Source organism: Schistocerca gregaria, chromosome 2, assembly GCF_023897955.1.
Source record: "Schistocerca gregaria isolate iqSchGreg1 chromosome 2, iqSchGreg1.2, whole genome shotgun sequence".
Taxonomy (NCBI): Eukaryota; Metazoa; Arthropoda; class Insecta; order Orthoptera; family Acrididae; genus Schistocerca; species Schistocerca gregaria.
This window is the reverse complement of record NC_064921.1, coordinates 535183267-535205652: the sequence shown is the minus strand read 5'-3', so window position 1 is coordinate 535205652 and position 22386 is coordinate 535183267. Positions and strand designations below refer to the sequence as shown.

General features: G+C 40.0%; 1 protein-coding gene across 1 annotated transcript in view; it reads right to left on the bottom strand.

The window, feature by feature from the left end:
- LOC126330639 (glucose dehydrogenase [FAD, quinone]-like) overlaps positions 1–22386 on the bottom strand; it is a 182340-nt gene that overhangs the window by 7929 nt on the left and 152025 nt on the right. The window contains exons 9-10 of the mRNA XM_049996382.1: positions 2658–2835; positions 2301–2523 (exon numbers count right to left, since the gene is read on the bottom strand). Of these exons, the coding sequence (XP_049852339.1) occupies positions 2301–2523; positions 2658–2835 (401 nt within the window). The remainder of the gene's footprint in view (positions 1–2300; positions 2524–2657; positions 2836–22386) is intronic.

The following is a 22386-nucleotide window of genomic DNA, read 5'->3' as shown; positions in this document are numbered from 1 at the left end:
TAAGATAGATACTGCCTACAGGAAAATTAAAGAGACCTTTGGGGAAAGGAGAACCACTTCCATGAATATCAAGATCTTAGATGGAAACCCAGTTCTAAGCAAAGAAGGGAAAGCAGAAAGGTGGAAGGAGTATATAGGGGGTCTGTACAAGGGTGATGTACTTGAGGACAATATTATGGAAATGGAAGAGAAGGTAGATGAAGATGAAATGGGAGATATGATATTGTGTTAAGAGTTTGACAAAGCACTGAAAGACCTGAGTCAAAACAAGGCCCCCGGAGTAGACAACATTCAATTAGAACAACTGACAGCCTTGGGAGAGCCAGTCCTGACAAAACTCTACCATCTGGTGAGCAAGATGTATGAGACAGGCGAAATGCCCTCAGAATTCAAGAGGATATAATAATACCAATCCAAAAGAAAGCAGGTGCTGACTGATGTGAAAATTACCGAACTATCAGTTTAATAAGTCACAGCTGCAAAATACTAACGTGAATTCTTTACAGACGAATGGAAAAACTGGTAGAAGCCGACCTCGGAGAAGATCAGTTTGGATTCCGTAGAAATGTTGGAACACCTGAGGCAATACTGACCCTACGACTTATCTTAGAAGAAAGATTAAGGAAAGGTAAACATACATTTCTAGCATTTGTAGACTTCGGGAAAGCTTTTGGCAATGCTGAGTGGAATACTCTCTTTAAAATTCTAAAGGTGGGAGGGGTAAAATACAGAGAGTGAAAGGCTATTTACAATTTGTACAGAAAGCAGATGGCAGTTATAAGAGTCGAGGGGTATGAAAGGAAAGCAGTGGTTGGGGAGGGAGTGAGACAGGGTTGTAGCCTATCCCCGATGTTATTCAATCTTTAAGCTGAGCAAGCAGTGAAAGACACAAAAGAAAAATTCGGTGTAGGTATTAAAATCCATGGAGAAGTAATAAAAACTTTGAGGTTTGCCGATGACATTGTAATTCTGTCAGAGACAGCAAAGGACTTGGAAGAGCAGTTGAACGGAATGGATAGTGTCTTGAAAGGAGGATATAAGATGAACATCAAAAGAAGCAAAATGAGGATAATGGAATGTAGTCAAATTAAGTCAGGTGATGCTGAGGGAATTAGATTAGGAAATGAGACACTTAAAGTAGTAAATGAGTTTTGCTATTTGGGGAGCAAAATAACTGATGATGGTCGAAGTAGAGAGGATATAAAATTAGACTGGCAATGGCTAAGAAAGCGTTTCTGAAGAAGAGAAATTTGTTAAGATTGAATATAGATTTAAGTGTCACGAAGTCTTTTCTGAAAGTATTTGTGTGGAGTGTGGCCATGTATGGAAGTGAAACATGGACGATAACTAGTTTGGACAAGAAGGGAATAGAAGCTTTCGAAATGTGGTGTTACAGAAGAATGCTGAAGATTAGATGGGTAGATCACGTAACTAATGAGGAGGTATTGAATAGGATTGGGGAGAACAGAAGTTTGTGGCACAACTTGACTAGAATAAGGGATCAGTTGGTAAGACATGTTCTGAGGCATCAAGGGATCACCAAATTAGTATTGGAGGGCAGCGTGGAGGGTAAAAATCGTAGAGGGAGACCAAGAGATCAGTACACTAAGCAGATTCAAAAGGATGTAGGTTGCTGTAGGTACTGGGAGATGAAGAAGCTTGCACAGGATAGAGTAGCATGGAGAGCTGCATCAAACCAGTCTCAGGACTGAAGACCACAACAACAACAACAACATGTTACCACTATTTTACAAAACATTTATTTTATCCTCATCCTGTGTACTGGGATATGAGTCATTTGTGGCAGGAGTCATTTCACTGTCATATTTTCTAGTCTACCACATTATAATATGTAAGCCAGGTGTCTTGTCATAAAAAATGAGAACAAATCACACACAGGGATTATGTTTATCACAGTACACGAGAAATATACTTTTATGTCCTGTGCTGTGTTAATGTTAGAAAGCACAGTGGCAAGATATGAGCAATATATGTCCAAACAATATCATCAAAAGAAGTGAAAGAGCTCAGCATAAAACATTTCTTGTATAATGAAAAAAAAGTCCATCCATTAAAACAGTGGTGGAAGTTTTTGTTTGTTCAATATATGAGTCTTGTTGTGCATATTATTTTTAAACACAATTAAGATGATTTGGTCTCTTTGACAGTTTACCCCTTGCAGTTTATTTTCATTGTTTGGTTCTTAAAATTTACTCACTGTTCTTTCATGCTTTTGAGCAGACACTGTGTTTCTTTCTAATAGTACAGTTATACATTTAAAAAAGAGAAATTGCACTTACCTTAGCTGAGCACTGACAACAGAACTTGAATCTGTTGGTTGTCCCATAGAACATGTGCCAACAGGATGATAGGATGTGAGAGTAATATGTTCAATATAGCAATACCAATATGCTTCACTGTCAAATTCAAATATGCTACAAGCTGGTAAGGGCTTTCTGTACATTTTAACACCCAGGTTTTGCATAGGTGTTGTATTTATTAACCTCTGCACTATTCTGATACCTGCAAAACTAGAATCTTCAGACTGGCATAAACAAATAACATATTACAAACAATTTTGTAATGGAAGTGTTCTAGGCATACTGAAACATCAGCTCTCTATATGGAATATTTCAGTTATATTTGTAGTGTTGTACCTTCATAAAGAACCTTTATATCATCTGGACTAGAGAGATACAGTGGATTGATTGATGGCGGATCCAGAGGGTTTCTGCTTTTAAGATGAACATTTCCCTTGCTTTTTGGATGCAAAAGCACTGGCATTATACTTGCTACTTGTTGCCCTTGAAGCTGTGAGAAATATTCTGCCCACAACTGGAAACCACAAGCACAAAATTAGTAAAAAAGGCAATAAACTTAACTGTACACATTTACTCTAAGCTTAAGCAGAGCATAAATGGTTACTGTTGAAGATTCTGCTACAATGTTCGCACCAACCAGTGATGTAATTGTATTCAGTGGTGCAGTGTTGTGTGTGTGAGGGCTGTGTTAACAAATGAGTTGAGCTGTCAAAAAGGTTCTGTGCCAATCACCAGGGGCACTGTGTTTCAATATATTTTTTATGTTCTTTTGAACTAATTATTCTTTATGAGCAAATTTTTATATTATTTTCTTTGTTACATGCTTTTATATTTTGTTGAGTACCAGTCTCTCAGAGATGCAATATCTATGGCTAGCTATGTCTGGTTTCTGGTTCACCGCTTCCTGAGTGATATGCACATTGAGAACATTTCTTCTATGGGTTAAACTTACTCAGCTTTGAGGGTAACCACTTGTCCAATCTGTTTGGCAGATACTGTTACCGAAATAAAGAATTTTGTCCCGTGAAACCTCCAAACTCAGTTTTGTTCACACCAAGCAAAGGTAAGTTAGCTCATATCATGCTAATCCCAACATTGTCAACAAATATCTGAATTGTGTGCAGATATAAGCAGTTTCATATGTCAGAGAATTTAGAATGTGCATAGATTTTTAGAGTTATACTAATACAATTTCTACATCAAAAGGTGGATTTATTTGGTGAAATGGCTTTGCTTGTGAACTTACATTATACATATTGACAAACATATTCATAATTAAGATCCTTGAGATAGTTACATGAATTATTATCCTTGATGTTTATAAATGTTTGTTGACCAGTAGCTGCATTACTTTTTTCAGTTTATGTGCTCAAATTCCATGAAAACATACTGCAACAATTAGCTCCTTTTTCATTTTCATTCAGTTCAGCCTTATAACTGATTTTTTATCCTCAAGGCACAAATGAATGTGTAGGCCACCAGATAAAAGTGTGGAAGGCAGGGGTGGAGGGGGGTATAATACTATGTGTATGCTCAGAGAATAATGTTGCTCTATTTGGAAATACAAATTGCACCTTTAGTTTCAGTATTCTACATCAAAATAAATATACTGACTGCCACAGATATTGATGCCACCAGATTCACCTTCATACACCACTTATAACTGCCAATGGTCTCAAAGTGTGACAGGGAGGGGTTGGGGGTGAGGAATTGCCAATGGAAAGAGTGGAATGGCCTAGGGAGCATGCTTCTAAAGAAAAGCCAGCTGGATTTGGAAACCACAAGATCTACCCGACACAGTGTTTGTACCATGGACAGGGAATACTATACCACTTGCAAACTTTAGGTTAGACATAGAAACATGGTAGATAGAACAAATAGCAAATGGAAGTGATGTGAGTCAAGTAAAAATTATTCTGAACATCAGAACAGAAGGCTAGATAATTTCTACCAGGAACAGGAGGTGCCTTGAGGAGGAGGAAAGAAAATTTGCTAAAAGTTAGAATGACATTGTCTTGACATGAACTGCTTGAGTGATAGCAAGAAGAAATTAAGAGGTAATATGAATTACAGATATTTTCCATTGTTATGTAGCGGAGAGTTTCATGAGAAATGAGCAGCTGTTGGAGCAACCCCCACTCATTACCAAACAATGAATCTCATTCTTGATTTGGTGAAGGAACTGTATGCTGTAGGTCAAAGACTGACAGACGTTACCTTACAGTGTTGCCAGTTTGTGTTCTCGAGGATTAAAGGAATGTTGATTCCTTGGGCCCCGCCGACACCTTCTGAATTTCATTGACAAAACTAGCGAGAATTATTACTACCCTCTATCCACTGTAGATGACGTGCCGACAGAGAAAATAATTCTGTAAATGCAACACTGTGGCCAATTGGAGAAGCAAATAGTTAACTTTAATGATGACACACTCGAAGATATCAAAGCTATAACACAGTTGAACTCATTCACTAGGCATTGGAACACATGTAAATGCTTTTGAGAGGCAAGAGATAAAGAGTACATGGAAGCAAGCTTTGGGAGATCACTGATCTAAGAGGAGATCACAAACAATTTATGAAGATAGTATTAATTGAATTTGACACTGGCTCTAAGCAGAATATACAAATAAATTCTTAATAAACATTTTCTTAATCTGCTGTGGCAATTTTTATTTATTAAATAAGTATTTTTGGTTTCTTATGCCATCAGTAGGTGACAGTTGACATCTGCAACCATATATAAAATTACATGGGGCAGACAGATATATTAGGTGCTACTGAAGTTACTAAGTTCAAAACTGTGAAGTTAATTATGAATGGAAATTTCTCCACAGTTAGAAATTGTTACATCTACTAAAAATTGATTTTGCTTGGAGGAGGGATAACATGGAGATATGGCTTAGCCACAGCCCATGGGATGACTGCTACAATAAATATTTATCTTTGCAGTAAATTACGTGCAATTTTTAAACTTCCTAACAACTGATTCCTCTTTGCTCTTTAATAGCTGAAATTTTCTTGGTTAATTTTGGGCAAGTATCCTTACACAAAGTGCCAATCAATGATAAAATTAAATACAGAATCAGATATGTGGCTGCTGTGATGCATATATGGTCTGGCACAACTCAACAATTAAATACCATCTTTGTACACTCAGATTCCAAACACAATACGTTTAAAGTCACAATGTACCCAAAAGTTCTTTTAGCTATTTCTTAATCCTTAAAATAGACATTAAATACACAAATAGTCAATTAACATTTACAGAAAACGAACAGACACTAATACTGTAACCTGTGTAAACTCAACCATACATCAGGTCATATACACAGAACGTTCACTACATGTAGCATTACCTTATATCTGATCTATTGTCAGTTTCTGCTGTCAGATTGTATTCTACATGATCGAACACACTGCTTTCAATAATGCCTTTTGCTCTGACCTGGTTGCTAAGAAAATACAAAATTATATCTTATATGCATCTAAAACTACACCTATACTTTGGAAACCACCGCAAAGTTCATGGCAGAGGATGCTTTATATTATACCAGTTATTAAGGCTTCCTCCCATTGCATTCATAGAGTGTGGGAAGAATGATTGTTTAAACATCTCTTTGTGTGCTGTAAATAGTCTAATATTGTCCTTTCCATCCCTGTAGGAGTGATATGTATGAGGTTATACTATATTCCTTGGTTCATCATGTAAAGCTGGCTCTTGAAACATTGTAAGTAGGCTTTCCAGGGATAGTTTGTGTCATCTGCCAGTTCAGTATCTTTACTATCTCTTTGAAACTCTCCTAACGGCCAAACAAACCTGTGACCATTTATGCTGTCCTTCACTGCATTTTTTTCAATATCCTCTGTTAGTCCTATGTGGTACAGACCTACATAATTATCAACATCCTAGGATGGGCTGCACAAGAGTTATGTAAGCAAACTCCTTTGTAGACTGATTGCGTTTCCCTAGTATTGTACCAATGAATCGAAGTCTGTCACCTGCTTTTGCAACAATTGAGCCTATGTGATGGTTCCATTTCATATTCCTAAAAATTGTTGCACCCATGTATTTGTATCAATTGAATGATTTCAATTATGATTCACTGATATTTCAATCATAGGATACAATGATTTTTCATTTTGTGAAGTTCACAATTTTACATTTATGAACTTTTACAACAAGTGCCAATCTTTGCATCATTTTGAAATCTTATCAAGATTCAACTGAACATTTTTGCAACTTTTTTCAGACAGCAGTTCATTATAGATTATTGCATCATCTGTGAAAAATCTGAGGTTATAAGTAATATTATCTGCTAGGTCATTAATATACAACATGAAACAAAGGGTCCCAACACACTTCCCTGCAACACACCTGAAGTTACTTTTACATCTGTAGATGATTTGCCATCCAAAATAACATGCTGCATCCTCACTACCAACAATTCCTCAATGTGGTTTGACCTCACACACAATTATATTTTGCATAATAAGTGTCAATATGGTACTGAGCCACATGTTTTTCAGAAGTCAAAACTAATGCATCTACCTGAGTGTCTTGATTCAATGTTTTCACGATGTCTTAGTGCAAGTTGGGTTTCACGTGATCGATATTTTTGGAGTCCATGCTGGTTGGCACAGAAGTGGTCATTCTTTTTCAGATACATCATTATGTTTGAGCTCAAAATTCATTCTAAGAGTCTTCAACAGACTGATGTCAGAGATACTGAATGGTAGTTTTTTGGATCATTTCTGCTACTTTCTTTTATATGTGTGTGACCTGCACTTTCTACCAACAGCTGGGTATGGTTTTTTTGTTTGACAAATATACAGTACGCACTCTTCAGACATGAAGAAAGATGCACCATCAAAGAATTATCCAAAAGAGACAGAAATTCGAATATGTGATATACACTGTAACACAACTGGTTACGATGGGATAAATGTACTAACCAATCATGGATCATATGAAATGACTGGATTCCCAAGTTGAAGACTCAAAACCAAGAAATCCACTACCATATAGTTATACAAAAATGTATAAACGCAATGTATATAAACACTTAATGTAATTATGATGATGATAACAGACTTCTTAAAAAGATAAGCAATGATATACAATTTTTTGTGCTTTATTTTTGAAATGTATGTTTCAAAGAAGATTTTACACAAACAGATCAATATACACTCCTGGAAATGGAAAAAAGAACACATTGACACCGTTGTGTCAGACCCACCATACTTGCTCCGGACACTGCGAGAGGGCTGTACAAGCAATGATCACACGCACGGCACAGCGGACACACCAGGAACCGCGGTGTTGGCCGTCGAATGGCGCTAGCTGCGCAGCATTTGTGCACCGCCGCCGTCAGTGTCAGCCAGTTTGCCGTGGCATACGGAGCTCCATCGCAGTCTTTAACACTGGTAGCATGCCGCGACAGCGTGGACGTCAACCGTATGTGCAGTTGACGGACTTTGAGCGAGGGCGTATAGTGGGCATGCGGGAGGCCGGGTGCACATACCACCGAATTGCTCAACACGTGGGGCGTGAGGTCTCCACAGTACATCGATGTTGTTGCCAGTGGTCGGCGGAAGGTGCACGTGCCCGTCGACCTGGGACCGGACCGCAGTGATGCACGGATGCACGCCAAGACCGTAGGATCCTACGCAGTGCCGTAGAGGACCGGACCGCCACTTGCCAGCAAATTAGGGACACTGTTGCTCCTGGGGTATTGGCGAGGACCATTCGCAACCGTCTCCATGAAGCTGGGCTACGGTCCCGCACACCGTTAGGCCGTCTTCCGCTCACGCCCCAACATCGTGCAGCCCGCCTCCAGTGGTGTCACGACAGGCGTGAATGGAGGGACGAATGGAGACGTGTCGTCTTCAGCGATGTGAGTCGCTTCTGCCTTGGTGCCAATGATGGTCGTATGCGTGTTTGGCGCTGTGCAGGTGAGCGCCACAATCAGGACTGCATACGACCGAGGCACACAGGGCCAACACCCGGCATCATGGTGTGGGGAGCGATCTCCTACACTGGCCGTACACCTCTGGTGATCGTCGAGGGGACACTGAATAGTGCATGGTACATCCAAACCGTCATCGAACACATCGTTCTACCATTCCTAGACCGGCAAGGGAACTTGCTGTTCCAACAGGACAATGCACGTCCGCATGTATCCCATGCCACCCAACGTGCTCTAGACGGTGTAAGTCAACTACCCTGGCCAGCAAGATCTCCGGATCTGTCCCCCATTGAACATGTTTGGGACTGGATGAAGTGTCGTCTCACACGGTCTGCACGTCCAGCACGAATGCTGGTCCAACTGAGGCGCCAAGTGGAAATGGCATGGCAAGCCGTTCCACAGGACTACATCCAGCATCTCTATGATCGTCTCCATGGGAGAATAGCAGCCTGCATTGCTGCGAAAGGTGGATATACACTGTACTAGTGCCGACATTGTGCATGCTCTGTTGCCTGTGTCTATGTGCCTGTGGTTCTGTCAGTGTGATCATGTGATGTATCTGACCCTCGGAATGTGTAAATAAAGTTTCCCCTTCCTGGGACAATGAATTCACCGTGTTCTTATTTCAATTTCCAGGAGGGTATGACAGTATTTTCTTTGCTACATGGTGTTAGAGGTAAATATTTGTCTCTGAGTAATTAGTGGTACAAGTTACAGGTGCAAGGAAGGAGTACAAGCTATGTTTGTTGTGTCAGAAACGTCGTCGATGTTGATTGGTATTGTGAAGTGAAATAGCTGAAAATATATGTGTTCAGCACCAGAAAGTCCACCAGTGTTCATATTATATAACAAAATGAAGCTGAGCATCCTCAAGACCAATATAAAAATTACATTTCAAAATGAACTACGAGCCTACAACTTACAACAAATAAGATGAGTAAAAGATGAGTATTATGAAAACTGTTTATTCAAATTCTACCATTAATACCGCTCCCTGAAGTGTGAAACTGTCTCAGTGTGCCAAGCGCTGTGAATATGTGACCAGGCGCTCAAATTACTAACTTCCTTCAAACTTAATGAATCAACTTTGGGCAACAAGAGAGTGGGGGATTTTCCTAATGTGAAATGTGAATACTGTGTTGGGCTATTTTTCTTGTTGCACATTAAAAGTATACACATTATAAAACTTTTATGTGAATTATTGGCCAAATATGAACCACAGCTATGAAACAGCAATAACAGCACCAAAAGGAGTACGCAAGCAAGAAGAAGTAAAGAATGAAAAATCAAAAGTGAGGTGAACAACTAACAATGTCAACATCCAACAACAAAGTTAACGACTGTAAATATTTTCTTTATATTTTCTGTTTTTGGTAAAGTGTTTCACTGAATAATCATTAACAATAACAGTCATTGAATGAGAATCTGAAACAGTGGGGAGTAATACAGAGACTGAAGACTTAAGTAGTGTTGTGACACAAGAGCAGGAAAGCTTTATTGATGAAACAGTAGAACAGAAAAAAACGCCAGTAAATTAGTAAAATGAGATTATGATAATGACATAACTACCATGTTGGCATTGTTAATACAAATGAATAATGAGTAGTTTACAAAAATTAATGAGCAACATGAAAATCATAAATAAGAAAGTAAGAATGAGTTCAAAGAATTTAGTCATTCCACAGGAGTGTTATTAGAGTGTTTAGGTAGAAATACAGCTCAACTAAAGGATATAAATAAAAAAATTGGTAGATTAGATGTTCAAGTAGAGTATGAAAGAAATTGAACTTAAATTTAACACTGAAGTCAAATATGTCAAAGATGAGATCACTGAAGATAGGAAAAAACAAATTGTTTTTGAAAAAGTGCATAGGGAAATAAATACTGTTGACAAAAATGTAAATAGTTGAATTTTGACTTTGGAAACTAATGTTGATACCAAACTGGTACTTGTTGAAAGCAGTTTTGTTGAACAAGTGAAGACAGCAGACAGCAAATTCACAGAAAATGTTTTATTAAGTAACAAGAGAACCAGCACACTAGAAAGTAGTGTTCCTGTTCTGCAGAAAAAGGTTGAAGAATTGTCCAATGATATAGTTAAGAGAAATATTATAAACAATGTTGGTACCAGGTTTTGCAACATTCCAGTAAAGAACTTCACAGGTGAAGGTAGTTTACACCCTGTACATTTCCTGTGGCATTGCAGAGGTAATTTTGTGTGTAATATGAGTGATATTATGAAAATCAAGTTTGTTTCTGGAAGCTGGGCTAATCAGTATACTAATGACAACACAACCTATGCAGATTTTGAGAAAGGATTTTTAGATAGATTTTGGTCAGAGACTGAACAAGCTAGAAAAAAATTGAATTTTTCAATGGAGCAAATTACAGGGAAGGGCATATTAACATGAAACAGTTTGCAAAAATCAAGTTAAAAAATTAGCTCATTTGAGCAAACCTCTTGAATCACCCAGACTGAGGCTTTAAAAAGGAGGTTATTAGCTGAGGCACAGTGGGACCTAGACTATGGGCCAGGTGACAAAATAGACCAGTTTTTGAAACCATCTTCTTCTTTTAGTGTTCAACTCGGAGTTTGGTTCGTGGCAGAGTGCCAGTGCTCTCTTCTGTCTGCCTTCCTCTTCATTTCCACGAACGTGTTACATCCAGCATCATTCATGATCTGTTGCATGTACAATGTCCTTGGTCACCTCTGCCAATTCCTTCCCTCAGTAGCTTCTTCTGATATTGTCCCAATGATGTTGTTGTGTCTTAGGATGTGCCCTACAGTTTTGTCACTTCTTGTCTGGAGGAGCCTCCACAGAGACATGGTTTCCTGTACTCTTCTAAGCACCTCTTAATTTGTTACTTTGTCTCTACGGCTGATCTTCATCATCCTTCTATAGCACAACATTTCCAGGGCCTCTAGCCATCTTCTCTCTTCCCATTGTCTGTGTTTCACATCCGTATAGGGACAAACTCCAAACAAAATCTTTCATGATATGTTTCCTTATTTTTGAATTGATGTTCTTGCTGGTAAGTTCCTCCTCAGATTAAAAGCAATTTTGGCCTGTTGTATTCTGCTCACAATTTCTTTCTGGGTTCTACCATCCCTTGTGATTTTGCTTCCCAGGTAGGTCAACTCCTCTATCACTTCCAGCTCCTCTCTTCCAATTCTCATTCTTATAGGTTCATATTCTGCTTCTGTAGTGCATACCATCACTTTAGTCTTTTTCTTGTTTATTCCCATTCCATACTGATTGCATAGAATCCTTTTTATTGTTCTGAGGACTTCCTCCAGACCTTATTTTGCCTCTGTGACTATGGCAATACCATCTTCATAACACAGCATGTCTATCTTCTGCCCATTAATTTTGATCCCCACTTCAGTAGTCTCTCAAACTTGGTCTATAGCTTCCTAGATGTAAGCACTGAATATAAGAGAAGAGGAGAGAGCACACCCTTGTTTTACCCCTTTTCTAGTATTTGCTTCTTTTTCCTGCTGGCAGTTCCTAATCACTGCCACCTCATTCTTATAGAATCACACAGATGTCTTTGTAATTCATTCCACTTTTCCTCAGCACTGTGAACATCTCCTGTCAGATAACATTATCAAATACCTTTTCCAGGTCTACAAAGGCACTATAAATTTCTTTATTTTTCTGTAATTGCTTTTTGATAAGTCTCAGTGCAGAATCACTCGTCTTGTTCCCAATCCCGTTCTGAAACCAAACCAATCTTCACCCAGTATGTCCTTTTCAATTCTCTTCTGAATTATTTTTATGAGAATTTTTTATGCATGTGATCGTAGGCTTAAAGTTTGGTACTGCTACCATTTTGTAGCTGCTGCCTTCTTTGGTACAGGAACAATGATGCATTTCTGGAAGTCTGTCGGTATCTGTCCTGTGTTATAAATAGACCTACTATGTTTAAGCAGCATCACTGTTATGCTGTCACCAATATTCTTTATTGGTTCTGCAGGGATGTCATCAATACCCTTTGCTCTGTTGCCCGTAGCTCTTTTAGAGCTTTTCAAATTCTTCTTGCAGAATTTCATCTCCTTTGTTATCTTCATCTAGTTGCTCTTCTTTCCCTGTTATTTCCTCTGAAAGAGGTGTTATAGCATAGAACTCCTCAATGTATTCTTTCTATCTCTTCACCATGTCATCACCAAACAGCATTTTCAGCTCTTTATTTTCTATTGCACCTGAGAGTGTTGTTTTACATTTGTTAAAAAATTTATATGCTGTTCTGTAGGATAAATCAGTTTTTGAAACAGGTAGATAAATTAGATAGAGTTTTTGAAAATCAGTGAAGTACAACCACACAAAGCACAAATATTTTGAAGGAGGTAGTAATCAAAATTGGCACTGTAATAATAACAGTAAAAGAGAACATAGTAACCACAATGGAAACAATTATCATCAGAAGGAACACAATAGAGAAAATGGCAACAATTTTCATCCTGGAAAGCAACATGGTAATAGTTGTAGGAAAAAAAGTCAAGTGTATTTGTTAAGAAAAAGAATGAAAGAAAGAAAAACTGTAGAAACAATATGTTTTCTACCAAATGTGAAGCACTATGTAGTTATAGGTTCCCATAAATTTCTGCACTTAAACAATTTCAAATGTGGTAACTTATTATTTTTGCTTATGCTGTATTACTTCTATACAGAATATAAAGAAGTCATGATTTTATTTTGTTATATTCTTTCATGAAAAGTAATTAGCTTTTTTACGGTGTTATTTGCCAATGTTTACAGTAATGTTTTAACTAAATAATCATTTGAAAAGCTGAAGCTTTAAGTATGAATCCCAAACAATCCCTCAGCATTTATTCAGTTCTTATATACTTTCTTTGTGTTATATAATGAATTAGTACTTGTCAAACAATGGAAAATTTGGAATGGAATGTAACAATATTAGAGAAGGAAAGTTGCTACTCACCATATAGGGGAGATGCTGATTCGCAAGAGACACAACAAAAAGATTCACACAATCATAGGTTGGCACACACACACACACACACACACACACACACACACACACACACACACACCTGCAGTCTCAGATAACTGAAACCACATTGCAAGCAGCAGCACCAGTGCATGGTGGGAGTGGCGACTGGGTAGGGGTAAGGAGGAGTCTGGGGCGGGGAGAGGTAGGGATAGTATAGTGGGGGTGGTGGACAGTTAAGTGCTGCAGTTTAGACAGAGGGCGGGAGAAAAGGTGGGGAGGGTGGGGGGAGGAAGTAGTGGAAAGGAGAGAAAAAAAAGAAATTAAAAGACTGGGTGTGGCGGTGAAACGATGCCTGTGTAGTGCTGGAATGGGAACAGGGAGGGGGCTGGATGGATGAGGACAGTGACTAATGAAGGTTGAGAACAGGAGGGTTATGAGAACATAGGGTGTATTGCAGGGGAAGTTCCCACCTGCACAAGTCAGAAACGCTGGTGTTGGTAGGAAGGATGCATATGGTGCAGGCTGTGAAGCAGTCATTGAGATGAGAGGTATCATGTTTGACAGCGTGTTCAGCAATAGGGTGTTCCACTTGTTTTTTGGCCACAGTTTGTCAGAGACTAAAGGACAAAATGAGTGATAAAACTGATGGTCTTGCACATGGAATTAAGTTAGGGGGTCTGCTGACTCTGGCAGCTACACCACTTGACGAGTGGTGCCTTCCATAGCTGGGTGTATCGATTCTTATTTTCTGGTGCACTCTATACCAACTCTTTCCCATCACGGTTCTGTTCACACTGTGCTCTTCACTTTTTTTATTGTCTTCTATCCATGGCCTATCCTATTTTATGTGACCACAACTTCTGTGGATGAGGTGATCCGACAGTTTTATCCTTGAAGCATCTGCTATTTTGTGCATAAAAAATTCATGCAAAGTTGGGCAAGAAATAATTTTTGTAATACAATATTTTTATATGCTGAAGGTTCAGTGTTCTGTATGACAGTTAAATTTGGAAGTAAGAAGGTTCTGGTATCAATTCTGGATAATAAAGTACAGTAAACCATGTAGTTTGATAGAATGTATGTGTACTGTGGTAATAGGAGGATAATGATGGACAACAGTAATGATATTGAAGAAAATAAAATGGAGTTTGCTTCAGCGAAAGTCAGTGATCATTGAGTATGGGCAGGAGGGCCTGAAGTTGGCGTTTTTACAGGTAGTAATGCACAAAAAGGAGTGTTTACAACACTCAATATGTGAAAATTTATAATAAACAGGCAGTGGTTTTTGTGTCATATGTTGTGGTCGAAATGGTAATGCGTAAAAGGGTGCTTACTTTAAAGAAATAACAGAGGTTTACGTGCAGGAAAATTTATTGATGTTGTTATGACAGCTGAAGCTGTAAGCGATGAAATGTAGCTTAATGATGTAAGTTCTGTTGTGTGTGACATGAAGGTAAGTGTTGAGCAGGCACATTTATTTTGTTAAACCACTTGCAAATGAGATGGCGAGGGAGTTGGATCCTAGTAGTGGATGACAAAAATAAATAAATAAGTAAACTAAGAAATGGGCTTAAAATCTGACAAACACTATTTTCCAAAGCGACATACCTGATGATGATGTAAGGTATTATGAAAGACACATAGGTATTAGTGAAAAATGTAAGAGACATTGTAAAATGTTGGTACAAAAACATTTCATTTGTGTTCTAAGCAAAAGGAGAAAGTTCCTAACCAAGTACATTAATTTTGATCTGTGATCAAGAGTATTTTGCAATTTTTTCTTTAAAGCACTTTAAAAAACTCTATGTGAACTAAAATGTTTTCTTTTGATCCTAGAGCATCACCAATCAATAACATTTCACTAATTTAAGACAGATTTATAAATGTTGGTATATAAAGGAGAATAAAGAAAGTGTTTTTGTGTAGTGGTTTCTAACAGATATTTGTTGATCACAGTATTTTTGTATTTCTCAAAATGTTACAGACATTTTCATGAAATGCCAGTTCTACTGTCATGCCACTATGAACCAAAGAATGCAGTTTTATCAAAAAACAGAGTTACAGGTAGGAATATTTATTATGCATAATTCTTTTTGATTGCCCCATTTATGTCATATGACATTTGATAATAATTTGTGAGCTACAGAATAGGTAAAAGGGTAGACTTTGTAATTGTTTTCAAAATTTGTGAGAAAAGAACTTCATGAAGCAAAAATTTGCTCTTGTCCTCATCTGAATGAAGTAATGACGCTAAGGTAGTCAAAAATATTGTAAAATATGTAATGAAAAAACCTATGAATATTGATTTGTTATACTCCAAACCTTGTTGCCATAACCAGTTTTATTATTTTGTATCAAAATTTTTCTCACATTTTATGCTCTCAAAATTTTTGGGGGCAATATTAATAAAACAGGTTATGGTGAGATAAATGTTCTAACTCATCTTGGATCATAAGAAATGACTGATTCCCAAATTGAAGATAAGCAGTTATAAACAATCATTTGCATCTTATTTTTGAAATGTATATTTCAAAGCTGACTTTACACAAATAGATCACTATATGATATTATTTTCTTTGCTGCATATTGTTAGAGGAAAATCTTTATCTTTGAATAGTCAGTGGTACAAGCTGGAAGTGTGAGGATGGAATACAAGTTATACGTGTTGTGTTAGCATCGTGGTTGATATTGATTTGTATTATGAAGTGAAATGACTGAAAATATGTGTGTTCAGCACTAGAAAGTCCACCAGTGTTCATATTATATAACAAAATGAAGTTTAGCATTCTCTAGACCAATATAAAATGTTACATTTCAGAATGGAGTACAAGCCAACAACTTACAACAAAGAAGAAAAATAAAAGATGAGTATTATGAAAACTGTTTATTCAAATTCTACTGTCGCTACCTCTCTCTGTAGTGTGTTGTCACTATCAGAGTGTGTCAAGTGTTGTGAAACCGCGAGAAACCACCCAAATTATTAACTTACTTCACACTCAGTAAATCAGGTTTGAGTTACAAGAGGGTGGTCAGAACATGTACAGGCAAGCAATTGATTACAATTTCAGAAAAATTGGACAATTTATTCAAAAGAAAGAGCTTCACAAATTGAGCAAGTCAGTAATGCATTGGTACACAGGTCATTATTTAGCTTGGCATTGATTGACAGAGTTGTTGGTGTCCTCCTGAGTGACATTGTGGCAGATTCTGTCCAACTGTCAAATTAGATTATCAAAATCTTGAGTTGGTTGGATGGTCCCACAAGTAATACTTCTAACTTTCTCAATTGGGGAGAGATCTGATGATCTTGATAGCCAAAGTAGGGTTGCCATGCACGAAGACAAGCAGTAGAAACTCTCACTGTGTATGGGCAGACATTATCTTGCTGAAATGAAAGACCAGGGTGGAATCCCATGAAGGGCAACAAAATGGGGCATATAATACCATAGATGTACCGCTGTGCTGTAAGGGAGCCACAGGTGAGAGGTCCTGTTATGAAATTAAATGGCACTCGAGAGCATCACTCCTGGTTGTTGGAAATTATTCCAGACGACAGTCAGGTTGGTATCCTCCCACTGTCTGGGGCATCCCCAGACATGTCTATGGCCGGGAATCTCATTGACTGGAGTAGAATTGTCATCAGCAATGTGTCCCACTCCAAAATGAAGCCCAAAGACCAGCACAGATGTGTCTGGAGATGCCTGTGATAGAGGTGATATATCAACCTGACTGTTGTCTGCCATATGGCCTGACAATCGGGAGTGGTGCTTTGGTGTGCCATTCCTTTTCATAGTAAAGACCCCTTGGTTATCATCTGTAACTTCCTTGTAGCACAGCAGTATGTCCACAATATTCCACACCCTGTATTGTTGGCCTTCATGTCAAGATGGCCTGGGCTTACATTTCAGCAACACAATGCCCACCTGCACACGGCAACAGTTTCTACTGCTTGTTTTCATGTTTGCCAATCCCTACCTTGCCAGATCTCTTTCAAATTGAGACCATTTGGAGCACTACACGCAGGGCATGATGATCTAACATGCCATTTGGGTAGCATTTGGCACAATATCCATCAGGAGGACACCCAACTCCATCAATCAACTCCATCAGTCAATAACAAGACAAATAACTGCTTACATATGGGTCAGAGAATGACTAACACATTACTGACCTACTCAGTCTGTGAAGCTCTTTTTCTTGAATAAATCATCCATTTTTTCTGAAATTGTAATCTTTCTTTGTCTGCACATTAGCATCACATCTATCACCTTCTGTCCCATTTGGGTAATTCCTTTATGGTGCATCATTTTTTATTTTTGTCTTACAGCATATAGCAGTTAAAAGAGCACCTATCTCATTCACAAATTCCGTACAGAATCCAGAATGAGATTTTCATCCTGTAGCGGAGTGTGTGCTGATATGAAACTTCCTGGCAGATTAAAACTGTGTGGGCACTTGCCCGCGAATGGCAAAGGTCCCGAGTTCAAGGCTCAGTCTGACACACAGTTTTAACCTGCCAGGAAGTTTCCATACAGAATCTCAAAATTTTAAACATGGCTGAAGCAGCAACTGTTGAAAATCTTCACGATAAATGATAACAGCCAAACAGTTGCAGGATAAAAAAATAAATCTTTATCCTGCAACTGTTCAGCTGTTATCATTTACCGTCAGTACAGAATCTGACAAGGAGTCCTTTGGGATGTGGAGATTTGTTCAATTTTATTGTACAGTAAGTTCTAGTTGAGAATTATGAATTATTTAGGAATAATGGAAATGACTCACCGAAAGGCAGAAGCTCTGCGTTGGTGAGAAGAGGCTGGGGAGAAGCATCTAGTGGCTCATGGGAAAGTGGAGAGCCACATGTGGGCTAGCTGGGGCTGCAGATAGAGGGGGCAGGTGGCAGACAGCTCGACATACCATGTCGCAGACTAGGGCATAAAATGGTAGCATACAACTAGCTGACACAAACTGGGCGGGGGTACTGGGACAGGGGATGGTGTGTGATGGTGAGGGTCCAGATGGCACAGATTGTGAAGCAGCCATAGGAATCCCGCGTGTTGTGCTCTGCTGCATGTTGTGCCACTGGGTGATCTGCCTTGTTTTTGGCAACAGGTTGGCGGTAGACATTCATTCTGGCTGATAGCTGGTTGGTTGTCATAACAATGCTAAACACTGTGCAGTGGTTGCAGCAGATCTGGTACATGACATGGCTGCTTTCACAGGTGGCACAGCCTCTGGTGGGTAGGATAAACCTGTGACTGGACTAGACAGGGAGATGCTGGATGGGTGAATTGGGTAGGTCTTGTATTTGGGTCTTCCACAAGGGTATGATCCCTGTGGCAGGAAACTGAGAGTGAAATTTTCATACATTATTATACCGCCTAGTGGCTCCCTTCCATCTAAACCTTGTATCATCTGTCCGTCATTACTGTCTTCTTTACCTAGCTGATCTCTATTGTCCATCCATTTCTTTCTCTTATGTTTCTTCCCTCTTGCCTTTATGACACACACTGTGACAGCTACGATACACATGATTGCAAGAAACTTTTGTTACACCCTATAGTTACAGTTGCATCTGTTATGACGATCACATATGCAGCTCAATGTGCCATGTGACTCCCGATAACAACATAACACACTTACAGCAACACAAAATCCTTTCCTCCCTAACCTACCACACCTGATCTGTCTGTCTTTGTTTCCTCTTTATCTCTTATATATGTTGATAAATCACATGTCATCAAACTTATTTTGCGTGCATGACAATATGTGGAGATGAGATATAAGTCAGTCACAATACTATCCCCTGCCCCAACACAATTCCTTTCCCTCCTTATATGCATCAACATTATTCAACTCTCCCTGTAAGTTTTACCAGCCACTTTCAACACCAACTTCCTTCCCCAGTGCCCCCTTCCCCCTCCCCAGCAATGCAATGGACCCCTGCTTTGTTTATCTGCATCAGTTTAGAAAAGTTGCCCTATTCCTAGCCAAAACCCTGTCCCATATCATGTCCCTTATATGCTGCCCAAGTCATAAAATCCCCCCCACATGGCCTAACTGCAAAAATCTCTATTTCTGGATCGCACCACTCTTTCCACAATGACCTTCACCTTTTCAGATTACATCAGTCTCTTTCCCTTATAAACCTGGTTCTACAAAACTTGTCTCCATGGCACAGTCATCCCTGAACCACCTCCACTCCCTCCACAAAATACTGTTACTGTGCAACCCCACTACCTATATCTCACCACCCAAATTAAAATCCTGACAATCTAACACCTAGAACAACATTCCAAACACAACCTCCACAAATTATCCAGCATGCTGAAATCCTATTCTCACCTTGGCGCACCACTATACAACCCCAAACCTACTCTCAGTGTTCCTCCTCATCAACCCCTCATAGCACCCAGACTCTGCCTGGCCGAACTTTTCAACCTACCACATCCTCCAAAACCCCTACCAACACACCATGATATCCACAATCGAAACAACCCCAGAAAATTGTTGTTAACCTCTCCACCAAAATCCTCAGCCCCAAAAAAGTTTCACTTCTATTCAAAGGCCTCACATTCAGCCTTGCTCCCTGGTTTAACCATGTTGATCTTGTGAAAGACCTACTCTCCTTCTTCTGCTCTCTATAGTCAGAACATTTCTTTGCCATCAAACCCTCCAACCAAAGCAAACCCAAGCCTAACATTGAATCTTCCCTGTCCCAATTCGTATCACCATCAAATTGTCACCCTCCCACACACTCACCAAACCATTTCCTGGTCACCTCCCAGGAATTCCTAACTTCCAATTTGGTCTATTCATCCTTCCTCAGATCCCTCCCCTAGAATAACAACCTTTCAGCAGAAGAAAGGACTGCCCCACACTGCCTAAAAATGGATCCTGCCTGCTCCCAGCAGATAAAGGTTCCATCCCTGTTGTGATGAACCAGAGTGACTACCAGGCAGAGGGCCTCTGCCAGTTGTCCGACATCTCTACCTATAAGCTCTGCTAAAGTGACCCCATCCCAGAAGTCCAACAGAACCTCCAGTCCCTGCTGAAATCCATAGGCCCTTCCCAGAACCTCTCCCCAGAACCCACCTCCCTTCTCGTCCCAACAACAGCCCACACACCCAACTTCTACATGCTCCCCAAAATGAACAAACATAACAATACTCTGCGCCCCATTGTGGCTGGTTACAGTGCCTCCACTGAAAGAATCTCAGCCCTTGTTGACCAACATCTGCGACCACTTGTCCAAAACCAACTTCCCACATTAAAGATACCAACTACTTCTAGCACAGGCTCTCCACCATCCCCACACCCTTATCTCCTGGGTGCCTACTCGTAACTGTAGATGCAGCCTCCTTATGCATCAACATCTCTCATGCACATGGCCTTGCTGTGACTGAACACTACACCTCTCTCAACACCCTGCAGTTTCCAAACCCACCTCGTACACCTAACCAACTACACCCTAGCCTATAACTGCTTCATCTTTGAAGGAAAAGTATACAAAAAACATTGTAGCACAGCCATGGGCAACTGCATGGCACCCTCTTCATCAGCCACCTAGAGGAAACATTCCTAGCTTCCCAAAACTCCGAACCCCTTCGGTGATAGATGACATCTTTGTAATCTGCACCCAAGGCCAGAACACCTTATCCCCACTCCTTCACAATCTCAACACCTTTTCTCCCATTCATTTCACACTTTCCTCCACCCATTGTGCCACTTTCCTAGATGTTGATCTCCTCCTTTCAAACAGCTCCATCTATACCACAGTCCACATCAAACCCACCAATCACCAACAGTATTTGCACTTAGCAAGCTGCCAACCCTTCTGCACCAAAAAGTCCCACCCATACAGCCTGGGCACCCATGAAAATGCATGCATCAGCAGTGATGAGAACTCCCTCGCACAGTATGCTGAAGGCCTCACACACACCTGATCCTCACATCAATCCCAAGAACCAACCATTACGAAACGCCCTCCTTGTCACTCAATACCTCCCAGGACTGAAATGACTGAACCACGTCCTTCATCAGGGATTTGATTATCTAATCATCATGCCCTGAAATGAGGAACATCCTACCCAAGACACTTCCATCCCCTCCCAAAGTGGTGTTCTGCTGCCTATACAGCCTCCACAACATCACTGTCCATCCCTAAGCCACTCCTACACCCAATACCCTGCCACAGGGATCATACCCATGTCAAAGACCCAGGTGCAAGACCTGCCCTATCCAACCACCCAGCACCTCCTCCCAGTCCAGGCTTGGCTGACTGTGAAAGCAACCATGTCATATACCACATCTGCTGCAAACACTGCACAGCATTTTACATTGGAATGACAACCAACCAGCTGTCAACAAGAATGAATGTCCACTGCCAAACTGTTTCCAAAAACGAGGTGGACCACCTAGTAGCACAACATGCAGCAGAGCACAACATGTGAGATTTCAATGGCTGCTTCACAACCTGTGTCATGTGAATCGTGCCCACTACCCCACCAGCTTTGCTGAGCTGCAGATGGGAGCCATTCTTACAGCACATCCTTCACTCACGTAACCTCCCTGGCCTAAACCTTAGGTAACTCGCTGTCCCTTCACAACCCTCCCAATAGTGGTTGTGTGTGTGTGTGTGTGTGTGTGTGTGTGTGTGTGTGTGTGTGAGAGAGAGAGAGAGAGAGAGAGAGAGAGAGAGAGAGAGAGAACACCATCCCCTGTCTCAGTACCCCCGGCCACTTTGTGTCAGCTAGTTGTGTGCTGCCATCTTACGTGCTAGTCTGTGAAATTGCATGCCCAGCCATCTGCCATCTGGCCCCTCTATCTGCACCCCCATCTGGCCCAAAGACAGATTCCCACATTTTCACGAACCGCTACACGCTTCTCCCCAACCCCTTCCCTCCCTGCAACTCACCTCTCTCCATCCACTACCCCTCCCCACCCTGCACCACCACCTGACCCCAGTACATTCAATGTGGGAAAGGAAAGAGACAGCTGAAAGCTACAATGGGCAGTGTCATTTTCTGTCAAGCATATGGTAATGGGTAATGGAAAACTACAAATACAATGCACAATATGACTTTCTTCAAACAGTTACGAAAGGAAGAAATACTTCATTTTATTGGAAATCAGTTAACAAA